The sequence below is a fragment of the Chrysemys picta genome, chromosome 8, assembly GCF_011386835.1.
Source record: "Chrysemys picta bellii isolate R12L10 chromosome 8, ASM1138683v2, whole genome shotgun sequence".
NCBI classification, from domain to species: domain Eukaryota; kingdom Metazoa; phylum Chordata; order Testudines; family Emydidae; genus Chrysemys; species Chrysemys picta.
This window is the reverse complement of record NC_088798.1, coordinates 80067448-80092296: the sequence shown is the minus strand read 5'-3', so window position 1 is coordinate 80092296 and position 24849 is coordinate 80067448. Positions and strand designations below refer to the sequence as shown.

The 24849-nt window shown below is 39.4% G+C and overlaps 1 protein-coding gene across 1 annotated transcript in view; it reads left to right on the top strand.

Annotated features, from left to right (window-relative positions):
* DOCK2 (dedicator of cytokinesis 2) overlaps positions 1-24849 on the top strand; it is a 492812-nt gene that overhangs the window by 203960 nt on the left and 264003 nt on the right. The window contains exon 27 of the mRNA XM_042850773.2: positions 10510-10605. Within this exon, the coding sequence (XP_042706707.1) occupies positions 10510-10605 (96 nt within the window). The remainder of the gene's footprint in view (positions 1-10509; positions 10606-24849) is intronic.

Sequence of the window (24849 nt, the reverse complement as noted above, 5' to 3'; positions counted from 1 at the left end):
ATTAATACTGGCCACTCTAGGCCGGTATTAAACTCCCAAGGTTACAGCTTTTCTCTGCCATTGGATGGTAAATGCTGCCACCACCCAAGTGCAAAAACAAACAAACAAAAAAAACCCTTTGAGAACCCAGAAAGGAGCACTTAGGAATTCCTTCCTTGGGGTAACCTCAAGCCCCTTCACAACACTGGTCCCCCCCGGGGGAAGAGCTGAGAAAGAAAACAATGGAAATCAGCTGCTGCCACCAGCTAATTAAACAACATGTGCACAACCCCCCCCCCCAATCCTGTTCTTAAAAAAGGTAAATTTTATTGAAACAAAAAGAAAGAAAATACATCTGGAACTTAGGCTATTGCTAGATTTAAAAAGAGTAAATATAATAATTAAGCATCAAGAATGGTTTTCTTGAGGTCCAGCTTAATGGTTACAAGCAAAACAAAAGCATTTGGGGGTTAGCACAGAGGAGTCCACAAACTTTACAGAAATAAAAGAGGTAAACCTAATCACATCTTTCTAGACATTTTCTGATCTACTTACATATCTGGGGTTTCAAATTGAGTAGTTTTAGGTATGATCTGGTGATTTTCATACCTGGTTCACAGCTTTTTACAGCATAGCTTCAGCTCTGTTTTGCTCTGTCCCCTCTCTCTGGAGAACAACACAGACACAGGGAAACATTTTTTCCCAATTTTGAAAAGTTCTAGCCCTCCCATTGGCTCTTGTGGTCAGGTGCCCACTCACTTCCCTTTACCTATGGATGCGGTCAGACTTTTTAACCCTCTACAGGTAAAGCAAGTAGAGAATAGCTACCAAGAGGGATTCTATAGCTAACTGGCTGACTGGGTGTCCACAAAAGGGAGCTACCCTCCCCTCTCCCATTTATCACAGAAATAGTTGACTAATTCTACATTTTTTACAGAACCCAGTTGTTTAACTCAAACACTAATAAATTTGCTTGCAAACTCTCAAAAAATTCATTCTGTACTCTGAATAAGTATTGCAAATTCACAAGGGATATGCTATATTTTCATAGACAACAAACCTGGTTTAAGTGCAAAATGGAACTAAGCCTTAACTATGGAGTCATAACCAGCCCCTCTCCTTAATAAGCAATCTTTTATTGTGCATTATTCTAGATAGCATCAATGATGCTGCAGACCATACTGAAATGTAATAATGGGAAGAGATTGGATTGTGAGGACATTTTGTTCAGCTCCCTTCTTTAGGAAAGGAAGCATGAGGGAGAAACAAGGAAAGCATTTATAGTGTCAATTAGTGGCTAACTCTTTTTGCCAGTGATTGATTTTTTTTTCAAGGAGTAGAATATACTCCAAGTCTTTTCCCTCATAGTTTTTATCAAATCATTAAGTGTCAGTTCGCTATTAGTATATCTACAATTATGATAAAATGTTTCACTATTTCTTCTTTCTGGGTCTCAGCTCTACTTAATTTAGTTTAAAATGTCCTTTTACAGTACATGCCTTGTTGTGGCTTGCCAATTCCTTTGTTTCCAAGTGCTTCCAAACACATTGTTTGAAAATAAACAAAACAAAACCACACTCCCAAAACTAATTGTACAGCCTACAGGTTAGAAATAAACAGAATCCTCTACTGAAGTATTTGCCTCACATGGTTCTAAGAAAAGAGAGCCAATAATTGTAAAGTCCTGTAATTTAATGGACTGAAGATATGACTCTCTCAAGGGAAGCATTCCCAAGTGCAGTAAAATAAAGCATGCCTTTCAAAAAAAGCTATCCTAAGGTTTCAGCATGTGAAGATTTGGAGAAAGTTTAGGTTTTTTCCCCCAAGGATATTGTAGGAAATTTCCATGCATATCACATGGTGATCATCAGTTTTGTAGTATTTCAGTTTTTTCAGACTTCCACCGGAAAGTAAATTTATGAAGCATTATAATAATTCACCCAAGAAGAAATTAAGATGTAAAAACATGGATGGCACATAGGGTGACCAGATGTCCCGATTTTATAGGGACAGTCCCGATTTTTGGGTCTTTTTCTTACATAGGCTCCTATTACCCCCCACCCCCGTCCCGATTTTTCACACTTGCTGTCTGGTCACCCTAATGGCACAGTGAATACAATAAGAAGCTAAAAATAAAATCTTTCATAGGTTGAAAATCCTTTTGAGAACTGACAAAATAATTCCTTACATTTTTCCGGAATAAGCAAGAGACAAATTACTACAAAGCAATTTCAGCATATATATATATAGATGAACAGGGTGGCATGTTATTGACACGTAAGTCAATAATACTGCAGCTTTTGGAACAACTGTAGTTTTGTTAAAGAGCGGTGTGATGGTAGCATTTTTGGATTGGGATTAGTGCCCCATGATAGATAAATAATGCAATTGATGAAATCAGATTGTTAAAATGTTGAGTTAGGAGTTGTCTGAAAATGTGTGGTATAACATCCTCACACAGGCAGGAGACCTATGCCTAAAAAGACTACCAAAGGAATACAAAAAGTGTAAGACATTAAAGAAGAAACTGCAGTAGAAATGTTAGTAATGCTATTATTTAAAAAAAAAAAGTCTGGTACCTCGTATGAGAGGCAATGACAGCAGTGAAATTGATTACAGGAGAGGGGAGCTAATGCACCGTAGACCTAAATGTTCCTATATTTCCTTGGCCATTTGAGGCAGTGCTAATACATCAGTATTCCAGGGCTCTCAATATTTAATGTTGCAATTTTTCCATGTAAAAGTATTGAAGTTCAAGAGTGAAGTTTTTCAAGCCTGAAAAAGCCTGTATTTTTTTTTTCAAATTATAGTGGTAATCAATGTACTAAAGAGAACTATGATTAATATAAACATCTTGAATTCTAACAGGGGACAAAGCATAAAACACCTCTTACAGAATGGCACATAAAAATTCCAGCAGAATTGTCAGTTTTGAACTCCACGCTCTGTAATTTCATGACAAGGATTCTTACCAGAAGACTACTTAGAAGTACTACAATTCCAGCAGTGACACAGGGTGTGTCTTCTCTGCATGAAAGGAAAACCATCTATGCAGATTTCATGAAGTAACATTGAACACTTTCTAAGAAATTAACGGATATTTCTCAGGTCTGATATGGGTGGTTATGCGGCCAATGCTCTTAAAGGGTAGTAATTTTGCACACCTTCACTGGAGTGTTAGAAAGCTGCTCAGCAATCAAAAAACTCAGAGATGACATTTCCAGCTGCTGGGTGCAGGGCTGGCTCCAGGCACCAGCCGAGTGAGCTGGTGCTTGGGGCGGCAGATTGTTTGAGGCGGCATTCTGCCCAATCCTAGGGCGGCACGGCTGCTTTTTTTTGTTTGTTTTTTGTTTGTTTGTTGTGCCGCTCCGGCCACCCTGTAGGGGGCGGCGGCGCGGAGGACGGGAGCACCCTGCAGCAAGCCCGGCAGGGCAGTCCACGTCCTTCCCTCCCAGACGACTGGAGCGGTGCGGAGCCTCCGGTCGTGGCCGCGTGGTAGCGCCCCACTGAAGCCCTGGCTGCCCCCCTTCTCTCTCTCTCCCTCCTCCCCCCCGCTAGCGGGGGCATGTCTGCAGCGCAGGGAGTCCCCCTGCACCCTGGCTCCGGCCGCGCCGCAGTTTGTTGTGGTTTTTTTTTTCCTTTGCTGTTCTGGCACTTTTTTTTTTGCTTGGGGCGGCCAAAAAGCCAGAGCCTGGCCCTGGCTGGGTGTGAGGAGGTGTTCCATAGCCAAGTAACAACACACACTGGTGGATAGGCAAAGTGTGTTGATAAAAACTAGAGTTTGGAAGATCCTTAGAGTCTGCATTGTAAGTTATTTATTTTACTTCATTTAACTTATGCTCTGGGTGAATGTTAGATGTCTTAGCTCAGTGGTTATTTTACTTTTCAGCTGATATTAAATGAGCATTGCAAGGAATAGAGGCTTTTTCAGCTTAATTCCTTTTTTTTTTTAACTGCATGTTGCCTCCCTGCTCCTTTACTAATACACTCTTTAGTAATTTGACCTAGCAGCACATCTTACCATGGAAAATTATATGTCACAGTGTAGTAAGTCACAGTGTACAAGGATTTTTTTTTCTTCAACAGTAAGTACACACTACAGTTAAAAAAAAACCCAGTGCTAAATCTCAGCACTCTCCCTTTGTATGGCAATATCAAATGCTGTGTGCTTCAAGGCAAGACCTATGGGGCTAAGGGTGAATAACTGAGTTTAGGCATCAATGAGCAGGCAGAAGATGTTGGAATACATTCAGAGAAGGAAAATACCTACAGCAGGGGTTCTCAAACTTCATTGCACTGTGACCCCCTTCTGACAACAAAAAATATTACATGACCCCAGGAAGGGGGACAAAAGCTTGAGCCCTGCTGCCCCAGGTGGGGAGGCCAAAGCTGAAGCCTGAGCCCCACCATCCCAGGCAGGGGGCCAAAGCCGAAGCCCATGGGCTTCAACCCTGCTGCCCAGGGCTGAAGCCGAAGCCTGAGCTCTGCTGCCCAGGGCTGACACCCTTAGGCTTTGGCCCTGGGTGGTGGGGTTTGGGCTTCGGCCCCGGGTCCGGGCCCCAGTAAGTCTAATGCCAGTCCTGGCAACCCCATTAAAACGGGGTCACAACCTACAGTTTGAGAATCACTGACCTACAGAAAGGATTGAAAAAGAAGATCACACTTGGGTATAAATACAACAACATTCATCAGGAGCATGATCTGGAGGTTATATGAAAACTGTGCCATGAGGATAGATTATTAAAAGCTAATTATCTCCTGGAATTTAGGTCTGACATTAAAATAATGCTTGTAATTATGCAAAGTGTTGAAGTAAAAGAAATAAATAGGATGCCTTCCATTGAAACAAAGGAGCTGCTTAAAACGGTAGCATATGTAGCTGGCAGATGTTTTCATTACAAGGCTGACAAACAGATCTCTGCATATATTCTCACTACTATTGTAATCTCCATGTATGTTACCAAGTGCTAGCCACATTTATCAAGAGCAAAAGAGCACCATCTAAATTCTGAGTGTGATCATAAGAGAGCAACTCTTTTGAGTTTTCTAATAAATGTATGTATTTAGTTTTTGATTTGTAATATGAAAAGCTTATCACAATTATTTTAATAATTGTACTTCAGGTCTGGAGCAAAACAATTATTCTCACTTTAGTACAATTTACTTTGTCATTTAAACATATTTAGCACAATTTCAATATTATGTAATAAGTTTTCTTTCAGATATGCATACGTATACATTTTCTGCTATACTTCCATATCACAGGAAGTGTCATGCTGCTATGATGTCATTATCAGTCATTGTAGAACAGTGGTTCTCAAACTTTTTTACTGGCAACCCCTTTCACATAGCAAGCTTCTGAGTGCAACCCCCTTATAAATTAAAAACACATTTTTATATATTTAACACCATTATAAATGCCGGAGGCAAAGCGGGATTTGGGGTGGAGGCTGACCGCTCACGACCCCCCATGTAATAGCCTCATAACCCCCTGAGGGGTCCCGACCCCCAGTTTGAGAACCCCTGTTGTAGAATGTGATGCACTTAAATTAGTTCCACACCCAAAAAACCCTACATTAAGAGAACATTATTAATTCAGTAAAAAGCTATTCCATTTTATTAGAGTTGTGTTTCAAACAGTTCATTACTTTTTAGGCTTCCAAACTAGCCAAAATGGTAACGGTAGAAAAAACGAAGATAGCTACTTAGAGTTTGTGTATATAATCTGCATACCAATAAAAAATAATGACTTTTTATAAATGAAACCCTGAAGAGCATTATAAATATTGGAGTTGATAAGCCAACAACTGGAATACACATCTGGTAACTCTGCTTTTGTAGAGGTGTCAGGGATATTGAACAAGTGACATGGAGTTAAGAACATAAGAACGGCCATATTGGGTCAGACCAGTGGTCCATCTATTCCAGTATCCTGTCTTCAACAGTGGCCAATGCCAGATGCTTCAGAAAGAATGAACAGAAGAGCGCAATTTCTCGACTGATTCATCCCTTGTCATCTACTCCCAGCTTCTGGCAGTAAGAGGCTAGGGACACCCAGAGCATGGGGTTGCATCCCTGACCATCTTAGCTAATACCCATTGATGGACCTACCCTCCATGAACTTATTTAATTCTTTTTTGAACCCTGTTATAGTTTTGGCCTTCACAACATCCCCTGGCAACAAATTCCACAGATTGACTGTGCATTGTGTGAAGAATTTCTTCCTTATGTTTGTGTTCAACCTGCGGCCCATTAATTTCATTGGGTGACCTGTGGTTCCTGTGTTATGTGATGGGATAAATAACACTTCCTTATTCACTTTCTCTACACTGTTCATGATTTTATAGACTTCTATCATATCTTCCCTCAGTGGTCTCCTTTCCAAGTTGAAAAGTCCCAGTCTTTTTAGTCTCTCCTTGTATGGAAGCTGTTCCATACCCCTAATCATTTTTGTTGCCCTCATCTGTACCTTTTCCATTTCCAATATAACTTTATTGAGATGGGGTGACCAGAACTGCACACAGTATTCAAGGTGTGGGCATACCATGGATTTATATACTGGCAGTAGGATATTTTCTGTTTTACATTCTATCCATTTCCTAATAGTTCCTAACATTCTGTTACCTTTTTGACTGCCACTGCACATTGAGCAGATGTTTTCAGAGAACTATCGATGATGATTCCAAGATCTCTTTCTCGAGTGGTGATACCTAATTTGGATTCCATAATTTTATATGTATAGCTGGGATTATGTTTTCCAATGTGCAGTACTTTGCATTTATCAACATTGAATTTCATCTGCCATTTTGTTGCCCAGTCACTCAGTTTCATGAGATTCTTTTGTAACTCCTCACAGTCTGCTTTGGATTTAACTATCTTCAATAATTTTGTATCATCTGCAAATTTTTCCACTTCACTGTTCACCCCATTTCCCAGGTAATTTATGAATTTGCTGAACAGCACTGTCCCAGTACAGATCCTGGGGGGGGGAGGGGAGGCGGATCTGCTATTTACCTCTCTTCACTGTGAAAACTGACCCTTTATTCCTACCCTTTTTTCCCTGTCTTTTAATCAGTTACTGATCCATGAGAGGATCTTCCTTCTTATCTCATGACTGCTTACTTTGCTTAAGAGCCTTTGGTAATGGACCTTGTCAAAGGCTTTCTGAAAGTCCAAGTATAGTATGTCCACTGGATCACTCGTGTCCACATGTTTGTTGACTTTCTCAAAGAATTCTAATAGATTGGTGAGGCATGAGATTTCCCTTTACAAAAACTATATTGACTCTTCCTCATCATATCATGTTAATCTGTGTGTCTGATAATTCTGTTCTTTACTATAGTTTCAACCAATTTTCCTGATACTGAAGTTAAGCTTACTGGCCTGTAATTGCCAGGATTGCCTCTGGCGCCTTTTTAAAGAATTGGTGTCACATTAGCTATCCTCCAGTCATCTGGTACAGAATCTAATATATGTGATAGGTTACATACCACAGTTAGTAGTTCTGCAATTTCATATTTGAGTTCTTTCAGAACTCTTGGGTGAATAAGCATCTGGTCCTGGTGACATATTACTGTTTAACTTACCAATTTGTTCCAAAACCTCCTCTATTTACCCCTCAATCTGTGGCAGTTCTTCAGATTTGTCTCCTATAAAGGTGGATCAGGGGTGGGAATCTCTTTCTCATCCTTTGCAGTGAAGATCATTACAAAGAATTCATTTAGATTCTCCGCAATGGCCTTATCTTTCTTGAGTGCTCCTTTGGCACTTTGATTGTCTAGTGGCCCCACTGATGGTTTGGCAGGCTTCCTGCTTCTGAGATACTTAAATTAATTTTTTTTGCTCTTAGTGTGAGTCTTTTGCTAGATGCTCTTCAAATTCTTTTTTGGCTTGACTAATTACACTTGACTTGCGAGATTTGATGCTCCTTTCTATTTTCCTCAGTAGGATCTGACTTCCAGTTTTGAAATGACGCCTCTTGCCACTTCTTTTACTTTTTTGTTTAGTTGTCGTGGCACTTTTTTTAGTCTTTTTACTCTTTTTTTAAATTTGGGATATACTTTCAGTTTGAGCCTCTATGATACCATTCCTAAAAAGTTGCCATGCAGCTTGCAGGCATTTCTCTTTTGTGACTATTTATTTTAATTTTCATTTAGCTAGCTTCCTCATTTTTGTGTACTGAGCAATTCAGCTATATTCACCTCTTGGACCAGATCTTGTGCAGCCTTTTTTCTTCTGTGTTTTTTGTTTTGATTTTTTTGGTGCGGGGGGTTATTGGCCTACGTGTAGAGAATACTAATAAGGTGTATCTGGCTCTCAGACTCCCCCTCTAAACTCCCGTGCAAAACAACCCTGTTAGCTGCTCCTGTTCATTAGCTCCTCTGGTAGCTTAGGAGCTAGCTGTTTTTAAACCCCTATTCTCCCTGAATAGTCCTGTCCCCTGGTTAATGGTCCTTAAAGGGAATATTGGTCAAAGCCTCGTTAAGAAGCTCTCAGCCTTGCTTAAAAGGCCACTAGACTCAGCATATACAGGCAGCCTTTTCAAAACAATATAACCATTTATTAGTCACCTGGAGTATGGAAGGTTAGGTTAGCACAGAGAGGCAGAAGTTAAGCCATGGGCCATCCTGGTGAAACCAGTGCCATGATGAGTCAGCCCAGCTATGATGATGGACTCCATCTCTGGCTCCCTCTCTTGTCCTTTTATTCATCCACTTAGAGTTCCTGTGTCCCTCCAAAAGGGCCGCCTTTCTTTCCAGTCACCTTTACACCTTGTTCTCCAGCTCAGGTCACAAGTCCCATCTACTGGGGTTTCCTGCTGTTAGGTATAGACTGTTCAGTCTGTGGGGCATCTATTTGTCATGCTGGACCCTCTGTTGATTTGGGTCGGCTTCACACAGTTTTTTTAATGACTCTTCATTTCACCAGACAGCAAGGTGACCGAAGGGCAAACACCTCCTGTCTCCTGTACTGTTCCAGTAGCAGTGTTAATCCTTTTGCACCCACTGAGTAGCAATGCAATGTACAGAGGGAAACTGAGGCATGCTAGGTTTCATAAAATATATTACAGAAAATTTCCATTGTGTCAAAAACATGAACTGAGGAATAACTCTATAGCAGCAAAATAATTATAGTACAGCAAAATAATTATAGTACTCATATAGTATTATGAGTTTGTAAAGTATAAAAAGCCACAAAATATATATTTGGTTAGTATTAAGTGACTAATAACTCAGAAAAATCAGTGAAATTAACAACAGAATCATATTGCCCTAAACTTTTTGATGAAATTATGTTGAATTGTTTGGAAAGGAAAAATTTTTAAAGTTTTGGAAAACATCTGTTTGAGAACTTTCCCAATTGTATTACACTGCTGATTTCTTTTATTACAGGGTTATAAATCCTATACAAATAGGTTTTGTGATAAAAATACAGACAAACTTATTAGCTGCTGCTATAGAAATAGAAATAGAAATTAATGGAGATATCCTATCTCCTAGAACTGGAAGGGACCTTGAAAGGTCATCGAGTCCAGCCCCCTGCCTTCACTAGCAGGACCAAGTCACTAGCAGGACCAATAATTTGACATGTATTTCAGAAACAAAAACTCATAAATGTCACTTGAGACTACAACCAACCATCTTCAGTTTGTAAAATTCCAATGATTACCATGACAGATGTGAAGCTATAGAACACAGTAAAGAGTATGAATGAAGAACTGCAGGCTTACAGCTCTGTTAAATGAAAAATAGGTCTGGCTCATGTACTTGGGAGCTTCTCATACATAGTTACATAAGTCTGAAAAATCTGCTTATATGGTCTGCTGGCAGGTGAAGTCAGTTGTACTGTCTTGAGTGAAAGACTTAAGATTTCATTTCTGTGATTTCTGAGAGTTATGTTTAAAAAAAAACCAAACCCCAAAGCATTACTAGAGACATGACAAAAAGTCTCTTGGTTAACTAGCAGAGTAGGATTAGTGAGGGATCCGGGCAGTAGCTTCCATATTATAGTTTTTTTTTAAACTGCATTTGTCAGCATAATGCTTAAGTACTTTATGAAGAAGGATTACCACCACAGTGGGTGGTGGTCTGGTTGTGAGATGCAAACCTGGAAACAAGGGTATTTTCCTTCACTGTACGATTATTCCTTAATCATAAAACTTTTTTTTAAAAGCAACTTAGTGGCTATTAGCATTTGTAACTGCTTGTGCCACTGTTCAGTTTTCTCTTGGTCATATGTCACTAGGATGTTATGATAGTTTGATAACTAACCACATTGACTGGAACTAATGTGAGACTAGGGAGAGGTGTTGGCAAGAGAAGGCTCATATTCTGCTTGCCTTACTGAAACGAGTATTCCTTTTGAAATGAGTGGGATTGCTCATGTGAGCAGGGCAAGCAAGACTGGTCCATTACTTCACTCAAGGATGCCATTCAACTATTGAAAGCATCAGTAGTTACTAACCTAATCTTTCTTCTGCTTTAAAAAATATTGAGTTTATGTAAATATTGGCTTCATATTATTTTACAGGAGTCAACTTATCATCACATTCAAGAACTAATGGTACAACTACTACGCACTGTGAACAGGACTGTTATTTCAATGGGACGAGATGACACCTTGATAGTGAGTAGTATTTTTAAATGATTTTTTTTAAAGTCTTCAGCATGCCTTAAAGATGGGTTTTCATGCAAACCCATTTTATTCCATTTTTTCTACTAATGCTGTATCTGCAATATTCATTCTTGGTGGTCTTTTGGCAAACTGGTTTTCAGGTTTCAAATACAGGGGCTAAATCATGTTCACCCTCTTAACACAAGCGGACTTGTTACAGACAGGATGAGCACAACCCTGAATATTTCCAGCAGGATTTGGGCCTTAGCTACTGTCCTGTTTATATGTTAATCCCTTCCGTGTTGAAGTGAGTTACTGAATACCTGTATTTTAAGAGGAGAATCTACTCACAGAAAACAGTGTTTCTATTAATTTAAAATGAAAGTACCTGCTTAAAGTTGGTTGTCTGAATAGCTTTATAAAATGATTTTACCTGCAGCCCCTTCAGCATTTCTTCTGCTGAGTTTCAGAGATTTCTTGTTTTTCACAGCATTAGGACATTATCCTTCTTATCAGAAAGGAGACTGAGAGATGACTTGGCTACAGTGTATAAATACCTTCACAGGAAGGAAACACTGGTTACTAAAGGTCTCTTAATCTAGCGGAGAAGGGCTAAGAAAAACCAGTGGCTGGAAACTGAAGCCAGGCAAATTCTAATTAGTAACTAGGTACAATTCTTTAACAGTGAGGGGTGATTAATCATAGAAACAAAGTAGGAAGGGAAGTGGTGGATTCTTTGTCTCTTGATGTCTTCAAATCAAGACCAGGTGCTTTCTGGAAAATATGCTTCGGTCAAACACAAGTTATTAAGCTAAATACAGGGTTATCTGGGTGAAATGTAATGGTCTGTGATGTACAGAAAGTCAGACTTGATCTAAAAGTCTCTTTTGGGCTTAAACTTTATGAATCTATGGAACTAGCTGCTTTTTTGGCTCTGTGTCTGGAAGGAAGATGAAAAGTCCATCTTTTGTCAATGACTCTTTACAGTGGGAACATCAATCTCTTGTCCCAATCTGGTGAATGCTGCATGCAAATGGCCATAGTCACTGGAGATGCTAACCTCAGTGCAGGAGATGCACAGCTCCATGGCCTGGAATGCTGTGGGGGCAGAGCCAATGGTTTTAGGGTTACTCATGCTGATCTATGATTTAATTTAGGGGCAGATTCTGTAGTGCTTTCTGTGTTTACTCTTATGAATAGTCCCATTGATTTTAATAGTACTACTTGTAGGGAGTAAAAGTTGCAGAATCTGGCCCTGCATTTGTATGTTGTTTGTTGTTAGGCTGGGAAAGTGGCTGCATGGGTCACAAACTTTGTTGAGACTGATGGGTGTGAATGCACCCTTCACTTAATTTAGCTGTAAAGATGAATTAATCACAAGCCTCCACCTAAAACAAAAGGGGTATGTGAATCCACCCAGATTTAGACTAGGGTTACCAGTGTAAGTGGGGGAATGGTCCCGCTATTGTGGGGAACTTTCCTGGCTTATACACTACCTTGGTGAAATGGGCTAGCACAAGGATCTGACTCCTTGCTCCCATTTCCTTTACCCAGAGGCCTGCCTGACCTCAAGGGCTCCCCTTTCACTCTCCTGTGTGGCAGAGTCCTCGTAACCACGACAAGGTTGGGGGTTGAGCCCCCCAGGAATCGTGGGCCCAGCCTTGTTGGTGTATAGCTCTGGAAGAAGCCTGGGGAGAGGTTTATGGGTGGGATGCAGGCTGAAAGAGTGCTCTTGGTGCTGTGAGCAAATTAAGCTACTTTGAGACACAGGACGTTGTAGATAAACAAAACTGCATCAAAGAAATATCTGATTACCGCCTATTTCTACCCCTAACTAGGACAATCTGCTAGACCCTGAACTTCTGGGTAGCTGCTAGGATCAAAAGGAGTAACACTGTATCATGTATTTTACATTAATCCCCAGCATTATAAATTCTTATGCTCTTCTGAAAAGTATCTACATATCACTTACTTAAAGGTGGGACTTGTCCTCCCAAGGCAGCAATGGCTCCTTTTATTTCCAGATGAAGTTCAAGATGTTGGTTTGGATTTGTAAAGCTGAATGGTTTGCATCCAAGTTATAAGAGAGAGTTATTGAATTAGAATGCAAGGGATAGTGAATTCTGCAGAGGGGAAATTGGCTAACAATCCCTCAATTTGAACATTTTAGCACTAGAGCCAGTGTAGGTAAAGTGGGAGTCCGTCAGTTCCAGAAATCATTTCTCCATTGAGTCCAAATATTTTACCTTTCAGCACTCCATGTAAGTCTCAAATGTGCAGTCAGTTTTTTGTGTGTATGTGAGTGAGAGAGAGAGATACAGTAAGGAAGAAGTCAGAAGTGGTTTTAGATGGAGATCTAATGACTCTGAAAGTCAATTTTGGTTGCATATTGGAGGTTTGAAGGTTACTTGTACATGCATGCAGAGGCTCTGGTTTTGAGCACATTATATATATACACCTCTACCCCAATAGAACGCGACCCGATATAACACAAATTCGGATATAACGCAGTAAAGCAGCGGGGAGCCCTGGGCCCTTTAAAGCGCCATCCAAGCCCAGCTGCTGGAGCCCCAGCGGTGATTTAAAGGGCCAGAGGCTCCGGCCGCTGCGGGGAGCCCCAGGCCCTTTAAATCCCCGCCTGAGCCCCACTGCCGGAGCTCCAGCGGTGATTTAAAGGGCCCGGGGCTCGCCGCAGTGGCTGGAGCACCGGGCCCTTTAAATCACCGCCGAAGAAGCTGGTCCAGTCTGTACCGGACTGAACCTCATATAACGCAGTCTCACCTATAAGGCTGTGAGATTTTTTGGCTCCCGAGGACTGCGTTATATCGGGGTAGAGGTGTATATAATCTGTAGATGAATATTGCTGAAGTGGTTTTGGTGAATGATCAGAAACAAAATCTAAATCACAAATACAAGCTAAATTTCAGCAGGCCTACTAGGATGAGTACTACATCATGAAGATGGGGTTTGTTGCAGTCAGTTGAAAAGGCATGTGGATAAGCAAGTACTTTTACTGTAATTTATGAGTAAGCCTAACTTACTCATAAAAATTGCTCTCAATGTTAAGGTCCAAACCTGGATGCCTGCATGCATCCCATTGTATTCAGAGGTACATGCCTTTCAGATGCACATGCATATTTGGCCTTAAGATATCCTCTATCAAAACAACATCCCACGTATGAGATATAGAGCCTCTTAACAGAATTGACCTGTGTGACCAATAAAGAAGAATCTCTGTTTTCATTTAAAACAAAATAAAAACACCTTCCTTCCACCAAATCCCTAAATCAAAAACAAACAAGCCACTTAGACTTTGTCCTTGAAAAGATAGCATGGAAAATGTGGAGTGGTGCAAACTGCTCACTAGAGTCGACAGGGATGGAACACACTGCTTCCGCAATCCATCTAACTGCTAGTAACCTAAGTACTTGAAAGACTAGAACTGGCAAAAGAAACCAGGGATTACAATGTAGAGATCACAGCCACTGTTTCTTTGGGCTGGTGTATCAGAATTGTTTTCACGATTCTTGATGTGGATAAACAATTTCTGAAAGTTCTGGCTACTACAACTTTTAGAGGTGATCTGCATAAGTATGCAGTGTGGCTTTCTCCAGAATGCATAGATAATCTGAGGTCTACTATAAAAACTATGGTGCTTGAGACTCTAGAAATACAGATAGGATGCTGTGGGATGGCTGAAGCCATTTTTAATTAGTGTTTTCTGTAGAAAATTTTAGTTTTGATATTGGCTTGCAGCTATCATTTGGACAGGTGTAAGTTTCAAATTTAATGGAAGTTCCTTCTGAGTGTGGAAAGCAGAAAAAAAGTCACCTCAAATAACTTATGAAATTCTTTAGGAAGGGATACAATCCACCGTCTCATCTAAATTATTGCTGTTCTATGTAACGTACTACAACTATGGAACTTGAAATGATGCCTGATATGAACTGCTATGACAGTTACTATAACAATGTCAACTTAGCTTAAATCTAGTAAACCTAAACTAAAAAATAAATTTGAAGTACATTTGATGCCAACTCCCTGTGCTGCTTTTGGATTTAATATATTTATCTTTTTTAAGAGAGTTTGTTTACAGTGTGAAGAACAGTACAAACAAGAGAAATTGACTATACAGGGGAAATACTCAAAGTGATTCTACCGAGTGACGCCATTGCACAGAGGGAACAAATGGGAAAAGCCATTTTCTTTTTCACTAATCTCTTTCAATTACACTAATTAAGCACAGCAAGTTAAAACATTTCAGACAGAAGCCTGAATAAGCCAAAGGTATCCCTCTAGATTTTGATCTCAACTTTGGAGGGAAAAAAAGATGAGTAGACAAGTTTACACATTTTATTTAAAAATGTAATGAATGCAATAAAAATATCTAATGAAAGTAAATGCTCCCCTGCAGTGTTTGAAACAGCTACATTGCAGCATAAAGAAATCAACTGTGAAACAAACTATAAATGAACTGAAAGTGACTTTATTCTCTTATGTGCATTTTTCTGAGCTTGGTCACTGAAAATAAAAGAGGAAAAAAAGGGTGATGAGGAAATTGGATTTGAATTTTGCTTTGGTGTAACAAGGGTGTCACTAGTAGCATTTATCAGAGGGGTAGCCATGTTAATCTGAATCTGTAAAAAGCAACAGAGGGTCCTGTGGCAACTTTAAGACTAACAGGACCCTCTGTTGCTTTTTACTAGTAGCATTGTTAAGGACATTAGTTTACTTGCACGATATAATTTTAGGTGAACAGTGTTGCTTTAATTTTGTAGTCATGGAGCTCCAATGACCTAACACAAAGTGCAGTGTGGACACTTCCCCCTGTAAATGTGCAGAATTACTGTGACACTAATATTGCTAGTATTATGGAACTAAGAAGACACCATTTTAAGTGACTAATTTTGCCCTGATATTCCTAGTGTCGTAATGAACCAAATGAAAGTCAGTCATCACAGCAAAAATTGATGGGAATATAAAAAGTTTAAATGCCTCCTGGTTCCCTTGTCCTTGTGTGCAGAGAATGTAAATTCTTAAAAAAAAAAAAAAAAAAAAAAAGAGTCAGAACAAGTAAAAAGCTTGTTAGAAACTATTTGTGACAAGAAATTGTCACATGAAGAAATTCAATGGGAGATTTTAAAAGGGAACATCATGTTATTTTAAAAGTAAATATTCAATGCTGTTAATTAAAAGAAAAGATTTCATTATAGCAGATGTAGAGGGATGCTGACTGTTATGTCCAAATGTCATTGTTCTGTGAAAGACAAACAGTTGCTAAAGTTTAACACTAAAGAAGATGAGTAAATCTTTAACACTCAGATTTTTAAAAGTATTTAGGCATCACTGCAACGAGCATTATAATGCTTAACTGAGTTAGGGGTCTAAACTCCATCCACTGTCAATGGGATTAAGAACCTAAATCTCTTTTGAATATGAGATTTTTGACTCCTAAATCACTGATGAGTTCAACAACTCCTAAATACCTTTTAAAAATCAGGGGGCTACATCCTTCCTTTTAAGGCAAAATTGTCAATGAGAGTGAGAGCCTCAGTCAGGAGTGTAGGATTTTGCCTGGGAATGTTTTGATGTAATTTAAATGAAAAAAAGTTTTAGATTTAAACATTGGCTACCTCTGTATGAACCCAAATGTGACAACATCAGGCTGGTGTCCCTCCAACAATAAAACATGGAATTAGAAATGGATACAGGCCCCTTTCACTATCCATGTTTAGATAAATTGAAAAAGTAAACCACACAAATGTGGGAAATATAGATTTTAAAATGCCCTTTGGATCAGTTGTATCCTAGGTTCAACTTGATTGGGTGTAAACGGAATTACAGCTAGGATGAATTTGTCCCTTTTGCTTTAAATTTAATGGGGGTGATAACAGGCTTGTAAGTGATTTTTTTACTTGAAAAATGAAATCTGCTTTCAAAGCGTCTTCAGAGATCAAATAGCCTGCAGTATAAATGCATGGAGTATGAGTAAAAAGGGTCACTATTTAGATCAGACACAGACTTATTAAAATGATTTCTGGTTGCTTTTGTAGTCTGGCAGCTAGAATAAGGTGAGTCAGACACCACTTGCTGTAGATTTTGTCTTTTTTATTAGAGGTTGGTTGCTAGTCAATCTGCGTGACACTTCCATCCCTGCTGGCACCTGTAGTATTTGATATACATAGAGCCAGATACCATAAACTGTGTCTGTGGGGAGACACCCAGGTGAGAAGCTCCTTCTATCAGGTTGTCTGCTGCCCTCCTAACAGGTTCAAACAGAGAATGCTTGCTCCTAGGCATATATCGTTGTACCGTTCCTGAGAGAACACAATGGAATAATTTTAGAATGCATCTTTTAATTTTGTGTCTGAGCCTTAAATAATGTTAGCTGGAAAATTGGAGAGACACAAAAGAGAAATTGAAATATACTTAAAACCTTAAGATGAAAACCTATCAAGAGATCTGACACCTTCCATTCAGTAAGTCTTTTCATGAAAATGTTCAGATGATGTTAATAATACACCTTGTGCACTCCTTGAAATCTAATACTCAGTGAAAAGCTGGCATTAACTCAGTTTGACTCATCAGACTGACATCATTATGGTACCAGCAAACAAAAGCAGTAGGCTGGTAGCCATGGACACAATGGATAGACAAAAATAAACCCATGAAGTATGTAAATGTTATTGTGCTAGGAACAAACTTGAAAACAAACATCTACTAAATGTGAAAAAAAAAATGCTCTGGACTTCTCATTGTTATCAGGGCTGGCTCCAAGCACCAGCACAGCAAGCAGGTGCTTGGGGCGGCCAATGGAAAGGGGCGGCACGTCCGGGTCTTCGGTGGCAATTTGGTGGCGGGTCCCTCAGTGCCCCTCAGAGGGAAGGACCTGCCGCCAAATTGCCGAATAAGCGGCGGAGGTAGAGCTTTTTTTTTTTCCCGCTGCTTGGGGCAGCAAAAACACTGGAGCTAGCCCTGATTGTTATTGTAACACACCAATGTTTTTTAAAAAAGTTTTTCTTGGAAGTGGGAGATAGAAAACTAAGTCGCTCTCTAGTTTAAATAAAGAGTGAGATCAATGAGTTTCTCTGTGTTTTTAACATTAGATCAGTGGTTCTCAACCTTTCAGGAGTCTGATTTGTCTTGCGTACCCTACGTTTCACCTCACTTTAAAACATATAGCAGATGGTATAGTGCTTACAAAAGCTTTTTTTCATTTTAAGCTGGTAAGTCTGGAACTCAAAGTTTTCTTTGAAAAAATTCTACTGCCCGCATGCACAGGGTGTTTTGTCTTCAAATATTGTTGCAAATGTGCTAGCTTCATGCTGTTATTTGATTGAGTTCCTCCGCAAAGGAAGCACAAAGCTTGAGATGGATTGCTATTTGTAGATGTGAATCCAGAAGCAATATATTCCTTGCAGAACTTACTATGGTTTTATTTTCAGTCATTTTCAATTACACCTCTACCCCGAAAAAAACAAACCAAAACGGGGCGCCATATAACACGAATTCGGATATAACGCGGTAAAGCAGTGCTCCGGGGGGGAGGCAGGGCTGCACACTCCAGTGGATCAAAGCACGTTGGAAATAACGCAGTTTCACCTATAACACAGTAAGATTTTTTGGCTCCTGAGGACAGTGTTATATCGAGGTAGAGGTGTACTTACAATTTTGAATGTTGCCACTACCGCCGCTTTCAGCTCCTCGTTTTAAAGATCTATCCATTCTTACATTGCAACCACATACACACCATGACAGCTTCAATGTCATTTACATGCTTTCATGCATAAGTAAATGACCTAGAATGCATGCCTAATACAGTGCATATACACATGGCCGTATAAGATAGTATATAGAGCAACATAAATAAGTAATTTGTATGAAATTTTAATTTGTACTGACTTCACTGGTGCTTTTTAGGAAGCCTGATGTAAAAATAGGCAGATATCTAGATGAATTGACATAACCCCAGAGGCACGCGTACCTCTACTGAGGGTACGTCTATACTTACCTCCGGGTCCGGCGGTAAGCAATCAATCTTCTGGGTTCGATTTATTGCGTCTTGTCTAGACGCAATAGATCGATCCCGGAAATGCTCGCCGTCGACGCCGGTACTCCTGCTCCGCAAGAGGAGTATGTGGCGTCGACGGGGGAGCCTGCCTGCCGCGTCTGGACCCGCGGTAAGTTCGAACTAAGGTACTTCGACTTCAGCTACGTTATTCACGTGGGGGGGTTAGTGTGGACCAGGCCTGAGAACCACTGCATTAGATTACCCACCACTATTTTTATTGATTGTTGCAGCAAATAGATTTTCAGGTGTAGTTTTTATTTTAATCTGTTGAGTCTTTCTTGCCTGTATCACTTACTTGTTGTGGCTGTTAGTCTCTCTGTGCTAATGTTTGCACATGGATAATAATACAGTGTGTCCTGCCTTTGTAAGGTGCTTGGAGAGTTATAAATGAAAATTAAGTTTAGAAAAATATCATCTTGCAGTATACAATCCCATATTGCATGATCCCACATTATGTTTCATTCATTCATTCATACATTCATTCAGTGCACAGGATGGATCTGATCGGGGGTGAATCAGGATTGTGTAGTGAAGCAGTCTGTTGTCTTTGGGATTCCTGCCTCATTGGTTACAGAAGTTAGAAGGTCTGTAGTGACATGAAGCAGGGGATTGCGGGACGGGAAAGGATGGTCTCATGGTTAGGGCAATTGAACTCCTCCCTAGAAAATTGGATTCTATCCTGCTTCTGCCACTAAGTTCCTATGTGATGCTGAGCTAGTCTCTTACACTAAACTTTTCACAGTTCGTCACTTTGTATCTAATTAAGGGCTACATCATAATGCATATGCATGAGGGACTAAATCAAGTTTGCATGAGCATTTCTTGTTCTGACATTTCCTATCTTGAGTGCTTGACTTTATAACATTTTAATCCTTAACTTTGTATTTCTTTTTTATTGTTTGGTTTGATGAGAACAACCTTAACTAATGCTAAAGCAGGTATGTTGTTTGGGAATTTCTTGTGAGCTAGAAAATATTTGTTTTCCTAAATCACTCACTTGTCCTACAAAGTGGGTGAGGTAATATCTCTTTTGGACCAACTTCTGTTGGTGAGAGAAAAAAGCTTTCGAGCTACACAGAGCTCTTTTGCCTGACCTGAAGAAGAGCTCAGTGTCAGCTTTTCTCTCTCACCAAAAGAAGTTGTTCCATCCAATAAAAGCTATTACTTCATCCACGATGTCTCGTTAATATCCTGGGACCAACATGGCTACAACATCACTTGTCCTACAGCATGCAGTGCTTTTGGCATACAAGGAAAAGAGATGACAGCCTGAAATTACATTTTTGGACTGCCGATTTTGTCATGTACACTTAACATTTTAATAATCATACCATTCTCTGTAGATAAGGCCCTTTATTTTCATTTTGTACTGATTTTTATTCCTGGGTTTTGAAAAAGTATTGGGTTTTTCATTAAAAAGCAGCAGAGGGTCCTGTGGCACCTTTAAGACAAACAGAAGTATTGGGAGCATAAGCTTTCGTGGGTAAGAACCTCACTTCTTCAGATGCAAGTCTTTTCATTGACTTTCACTTCAATTTTGGATCACTCAGGTACATGAAAATACCGATTATGTTAAGAAAATCCAACACATTACATTAGGTAGGTGTTTATTAATAATAAATTAATTTAAGTGGAAAATGCGAGGTTATTTGAAATAAGGCAATGTAGTGGAAGATGCCCCACACATGTGCATGGTAAACTAAAGTTCATGAAATAAACCACAACATTGAACTGCTTTTACTTTCAATACTCTGACCTTATACATCAGACTAGAATTGAAAATGTATTGAAACAGGACCTTTTAACCTCCATAATTTTAACATGAAACAATAAAGTAGTTAGCGAAGTTCATAGAGCAGTTCACTATGCACATCAGATTTACGTGGGAAACACTTAAACTACGATCAGGAATGTTAATGCAGAATCCTGAGTATACAGGACAAGCTGAACTTCAGTCACCTTTTAGCCACTTTTGTTTGGCAAGGGTTTTTAAATGCTTCAAATTCTGAAATTGGAAAAGTTTTAACCAGCTCCAATTCTGAAGCAGTACAGAGCTGATTGCTCCTTATATAATCTCTGCTCTGAAATATTTCCTTGGTTAGAAGTACTCCATTCCTTGATGTCATCACTGCTCTTCCTTCTTTTGAACAATTATGATCACATGATAAAAATCACTACCATCAGACAGAAGCATTTACTAAACTATTTAATTTTTAAAGGAAATTTTGGGTATGAATTACAATACATAACATTACAGAGCTCAAACACACTGCATAGGATGTGTGGATATGGTTTAGTTACTCTCTAACTGACCCAGGTGTAGTCTGTGCATGGTCCGGGGCTGGAGCTATTCACTTCTGTATTTTAATCCTGACTCTGACCCTGACCCACTATGTTGTCCTGGACATTTCTCCTAACCAGCCTGTTTTATTTTTCCCATATTGAAAATGGGAATAATACTTATGTCACTAGCACCTGTTTGCAAAACATGTTGAAAACATTATAAAATGGAAATACCATCAGTAATTTTATTTCCAGCATTTGACATAAAATTGTTGGAATTTGGCAGATTATATTCCCCAAATGAATACCAAGAAATACAAACACAGCACAATTACTACCATTTTTATTTAGTCACTGTAAGAAATAGAAATAGCTACTATAGATAACCAGCGGTCTTCTTCCAGATATGGGAATATTTTTGTTTCTGATGCTGGTCCACTGGAAAAAGTCAGTATTAGTGATTAAGGTTGATTGATGCTGAACAAAACACTAAGCAACACACTTCTCTTACCTGACCACACATAAGACAAATCCTTGTATTACACGTGTTAATAGTTCAAAAAAAGAAAGCCAGAGACATTTGCCATGTGGAGAGCAAAAAGGAAAAATATATTTTACTTACAATCAAAAAACACTTTGCAAACCTTTGCCTTGATCCCATAACTCTGGTGCACAGAATTCCCTTTGACTCTAATGGAGAATTAGGCAGTGTTTTTAACTGACTCTGTGGATCCAGGACTAAAGAGTTGAAACAATAACTATGATTTATACAATATAAGTAGAAAGCAACTAAAAATTATACCTTAGTCAACTTACTGGCTCTCAGTGCATCTGAGAGTCACATCTGTTTACTGACAAATTCTTACTCCTGCAGAGTTAATAGCCATATGAAAGAGTAAACTGGATTTTATTCTGTCATCCACAAAATTGTCAGCTAAATTTGACTTTCAGAACCTTTGTTACTGGTACAGATGCATAGGGCAGAAAACACAGCTTGGTTTTCATATTCCTGGTTAGGTTCGGAGAACAAACAGTTAAAAATAATCTTCTGACCTATTCTGTAGACTGAAAGAATTTGACATGAACACAATTAATATGGAACTAAAATAATTTGGTAAGGGAGAATTAATAGGGAACCCTACTGTGTCCATTTTTCTGAGTCACTTTTTCTTCTAATAATTGCACCTTAAATGTAGCCGTTAAGCTGTATGCTGAATGGTAGGATTCTAAGGCCATTCTGTATATTAATTTGCCACGAAAAAGAGAGAGAGCAAAGTTGCAGAGTACTTGAAAAATATAAGCAAATGATTTGTCCTCTGCTTCTTTTTATTTGAATATAAGTGATATTTGGATTTTAATATTACCCTTTCTACTTCATAATGTACCGTATATAGTTAAAAATAAGTCATTCACAATATAATAAACACAATGCAAACATTAAAACATTCAAAGTCAAGCATAACCCTGTAAAATTCACAGTGGCTAGAATTCTGCAGGGGTATGGAATTACAACATCCCACAAACATTTTTGACAGGGATGAAAGGGTTAATGTTCTGATGGTGTGGCCCTTTTGGGGGGAGAGGAAGGGGAGGAGTATGATAGCTTTAGGCTGATGTTTTTTTCTTATTGTTCCTTGCCCACTGTCATTCAAAGAGTAAGGGAAGACATTGCCTTGAGTGTAAGACTAGCTAACTGCATGCTGTGAGGTCCACTCAAGCGATTGCGAGAAAAAGTCAGTTTAGATGGAGGCAAACACTCCACTCAAGGGAAGAAGATGATGAGGGAAATTTGGTTTGGCACTCCACAGCTCTGCAGAGAATTATTATTTAAATACACAAGACAGCTTCATTGTGAAGTTATGGTGGTGTTGATCCTTGTCAACTGTTTGGTAGCTCCACCCGTAAACACTGAAACATGCATGAAAAGCGGTTTGAAACTTTTCATGATAGGGAAACATGGTGTGTGATTTACTCTCTATCCTCTAAGTCTCTATATAAAATGCAGACCGCTTTCTGCTTGGAAGTATATAATGGTGCACTGAAAGTGCAAATGAGGGAAATATTGAAAGACCACACATTGACCTTGTTTAACTGAACAAAAAAAAGGTAGCCTTGAATACCCCCATGTACATTTTAAATATTTCATGTACAGAACTACTTTGTTTTTCTTCACATTAAGTAATAAAGACCAGGTAAAAGTGGGTATATTTTATAGCAGGGTCTACAAACTTCCACTCTACCCCAAACAGAACATTGGCAGTAGTCCTAATAAAAATGGCATCTTTATGTCATGCTACCGCTAGCACAGTCCCCAGATCTTTCTCATTTTACATTAATTCAGTGTTACATCTGTGCTGAACTGCTGAAAGCCACTACTTTGATATACAATTCAGAGCACTACAAACATTAGTATTACAACAAATAATGTGACAGGTTTCAGAGTAGCAGTCATGTTAGTCTGTATCCATAAAAAGAACAGCAGTACTTGTGGCACTTGTGGCGGTCCACTTCCTGGACACTACTGTGCTCATAAACGATGGTCACATAAACACCACCCTATACTGAAAATCTACTGACCGCTATACTTACCTACATGCCTCCAGCTTCCATCCAGGACACACCACTCTATCCATTGTCTACAGCCAAGCTCTAAGATACAACCGTATTTGTTCCAATTCCTCAGACAGAGACAAACACCTACAAGATCTCTATCAAGCGTTCTTAAAACTACAATACCCACCTGCTGAAGTGAAAAAACAGATTGACAGAGCCAGAAGAGTACCCAGAAGTTACCTACTACAGGACAGGCCCAACAAAGAAAATAACTAGATGCCACTAGCCGTCACGTTCAGCCCCCAACTAAAACCTCTCCAGCGCATCGTCGAAGATTTACAACCTATCCTGAAAGACGATCCCTCACTCTCACAGATCTTGGGAGATAGACCAGTCCTCACTTACAGAGAGCCCCCTAACCTGAAGCAAATACTCACCAGCAACCACACATCACACAACAAAAACACTAAGCCAGGAACCTATCCTTGCAACAAAGCCCGATGCCAACTCTATCCACATATCTATTCAAGTGACACCATCACTGGACCTAATCACATCAGCCACGCCATCAAGGGCTCGTTCACCTGCACATCTACCAATGTGATATATGCCCAGCAATGCCCGTGTGGCATATACATTGGGCAAACTGGACAGTCTCTACGCAAAAGAATAAATGGACACAAATCTGACATCAGGAATCCTAACACTCAAAAACCAGTAGGAGAACACTTCAACCTCTCTGGCCGCTCAGTAATAGACCTGAAGGTGGCAATTTTGCAACAGAAAGGCTTCAAAAACAGACTCCAACGAGAAACTGCTGAGCTTGAATTGATTTGCAAATTAGATACCATTAACTCTGGCTTGAATAGAGACTGGGAATGGCTGAGTCATTACACTACTTGAATCTATTTCCTTATGATAACTATCCTTATACCTCTTGTCAACTGTCTGTAATTGACCATCTTGATTAGCACTACAAAAGTTTTTTTCCTGCTGATAATAGGTCATCTTAATTAATTAGCATCTTAGAACTGGTATGGAATCTTCTCTGTATGTATATATATATATACTCTTATTATACATTCCATTCTATGCATCTGATGAAGTGGGCTGTAGCCCATGAAAGCTTATGAACAAATAATGTGACAGACTTCAATATTGCTTTATATGGCAAATTTCATTCTGAGTTAACGTTTTTCACAGACCCAAAGAGAATGAGAAGGTACCAACTAGTCCTGCTTGCATGTAATAGAGGAAATGATTTAATCAAGACAGAGCATCCAACATCAACTGAGGAGTTGCAGGTGTTCTAGCCCTGGTTTGGATGAAGAGTTACTACCTCTATTATG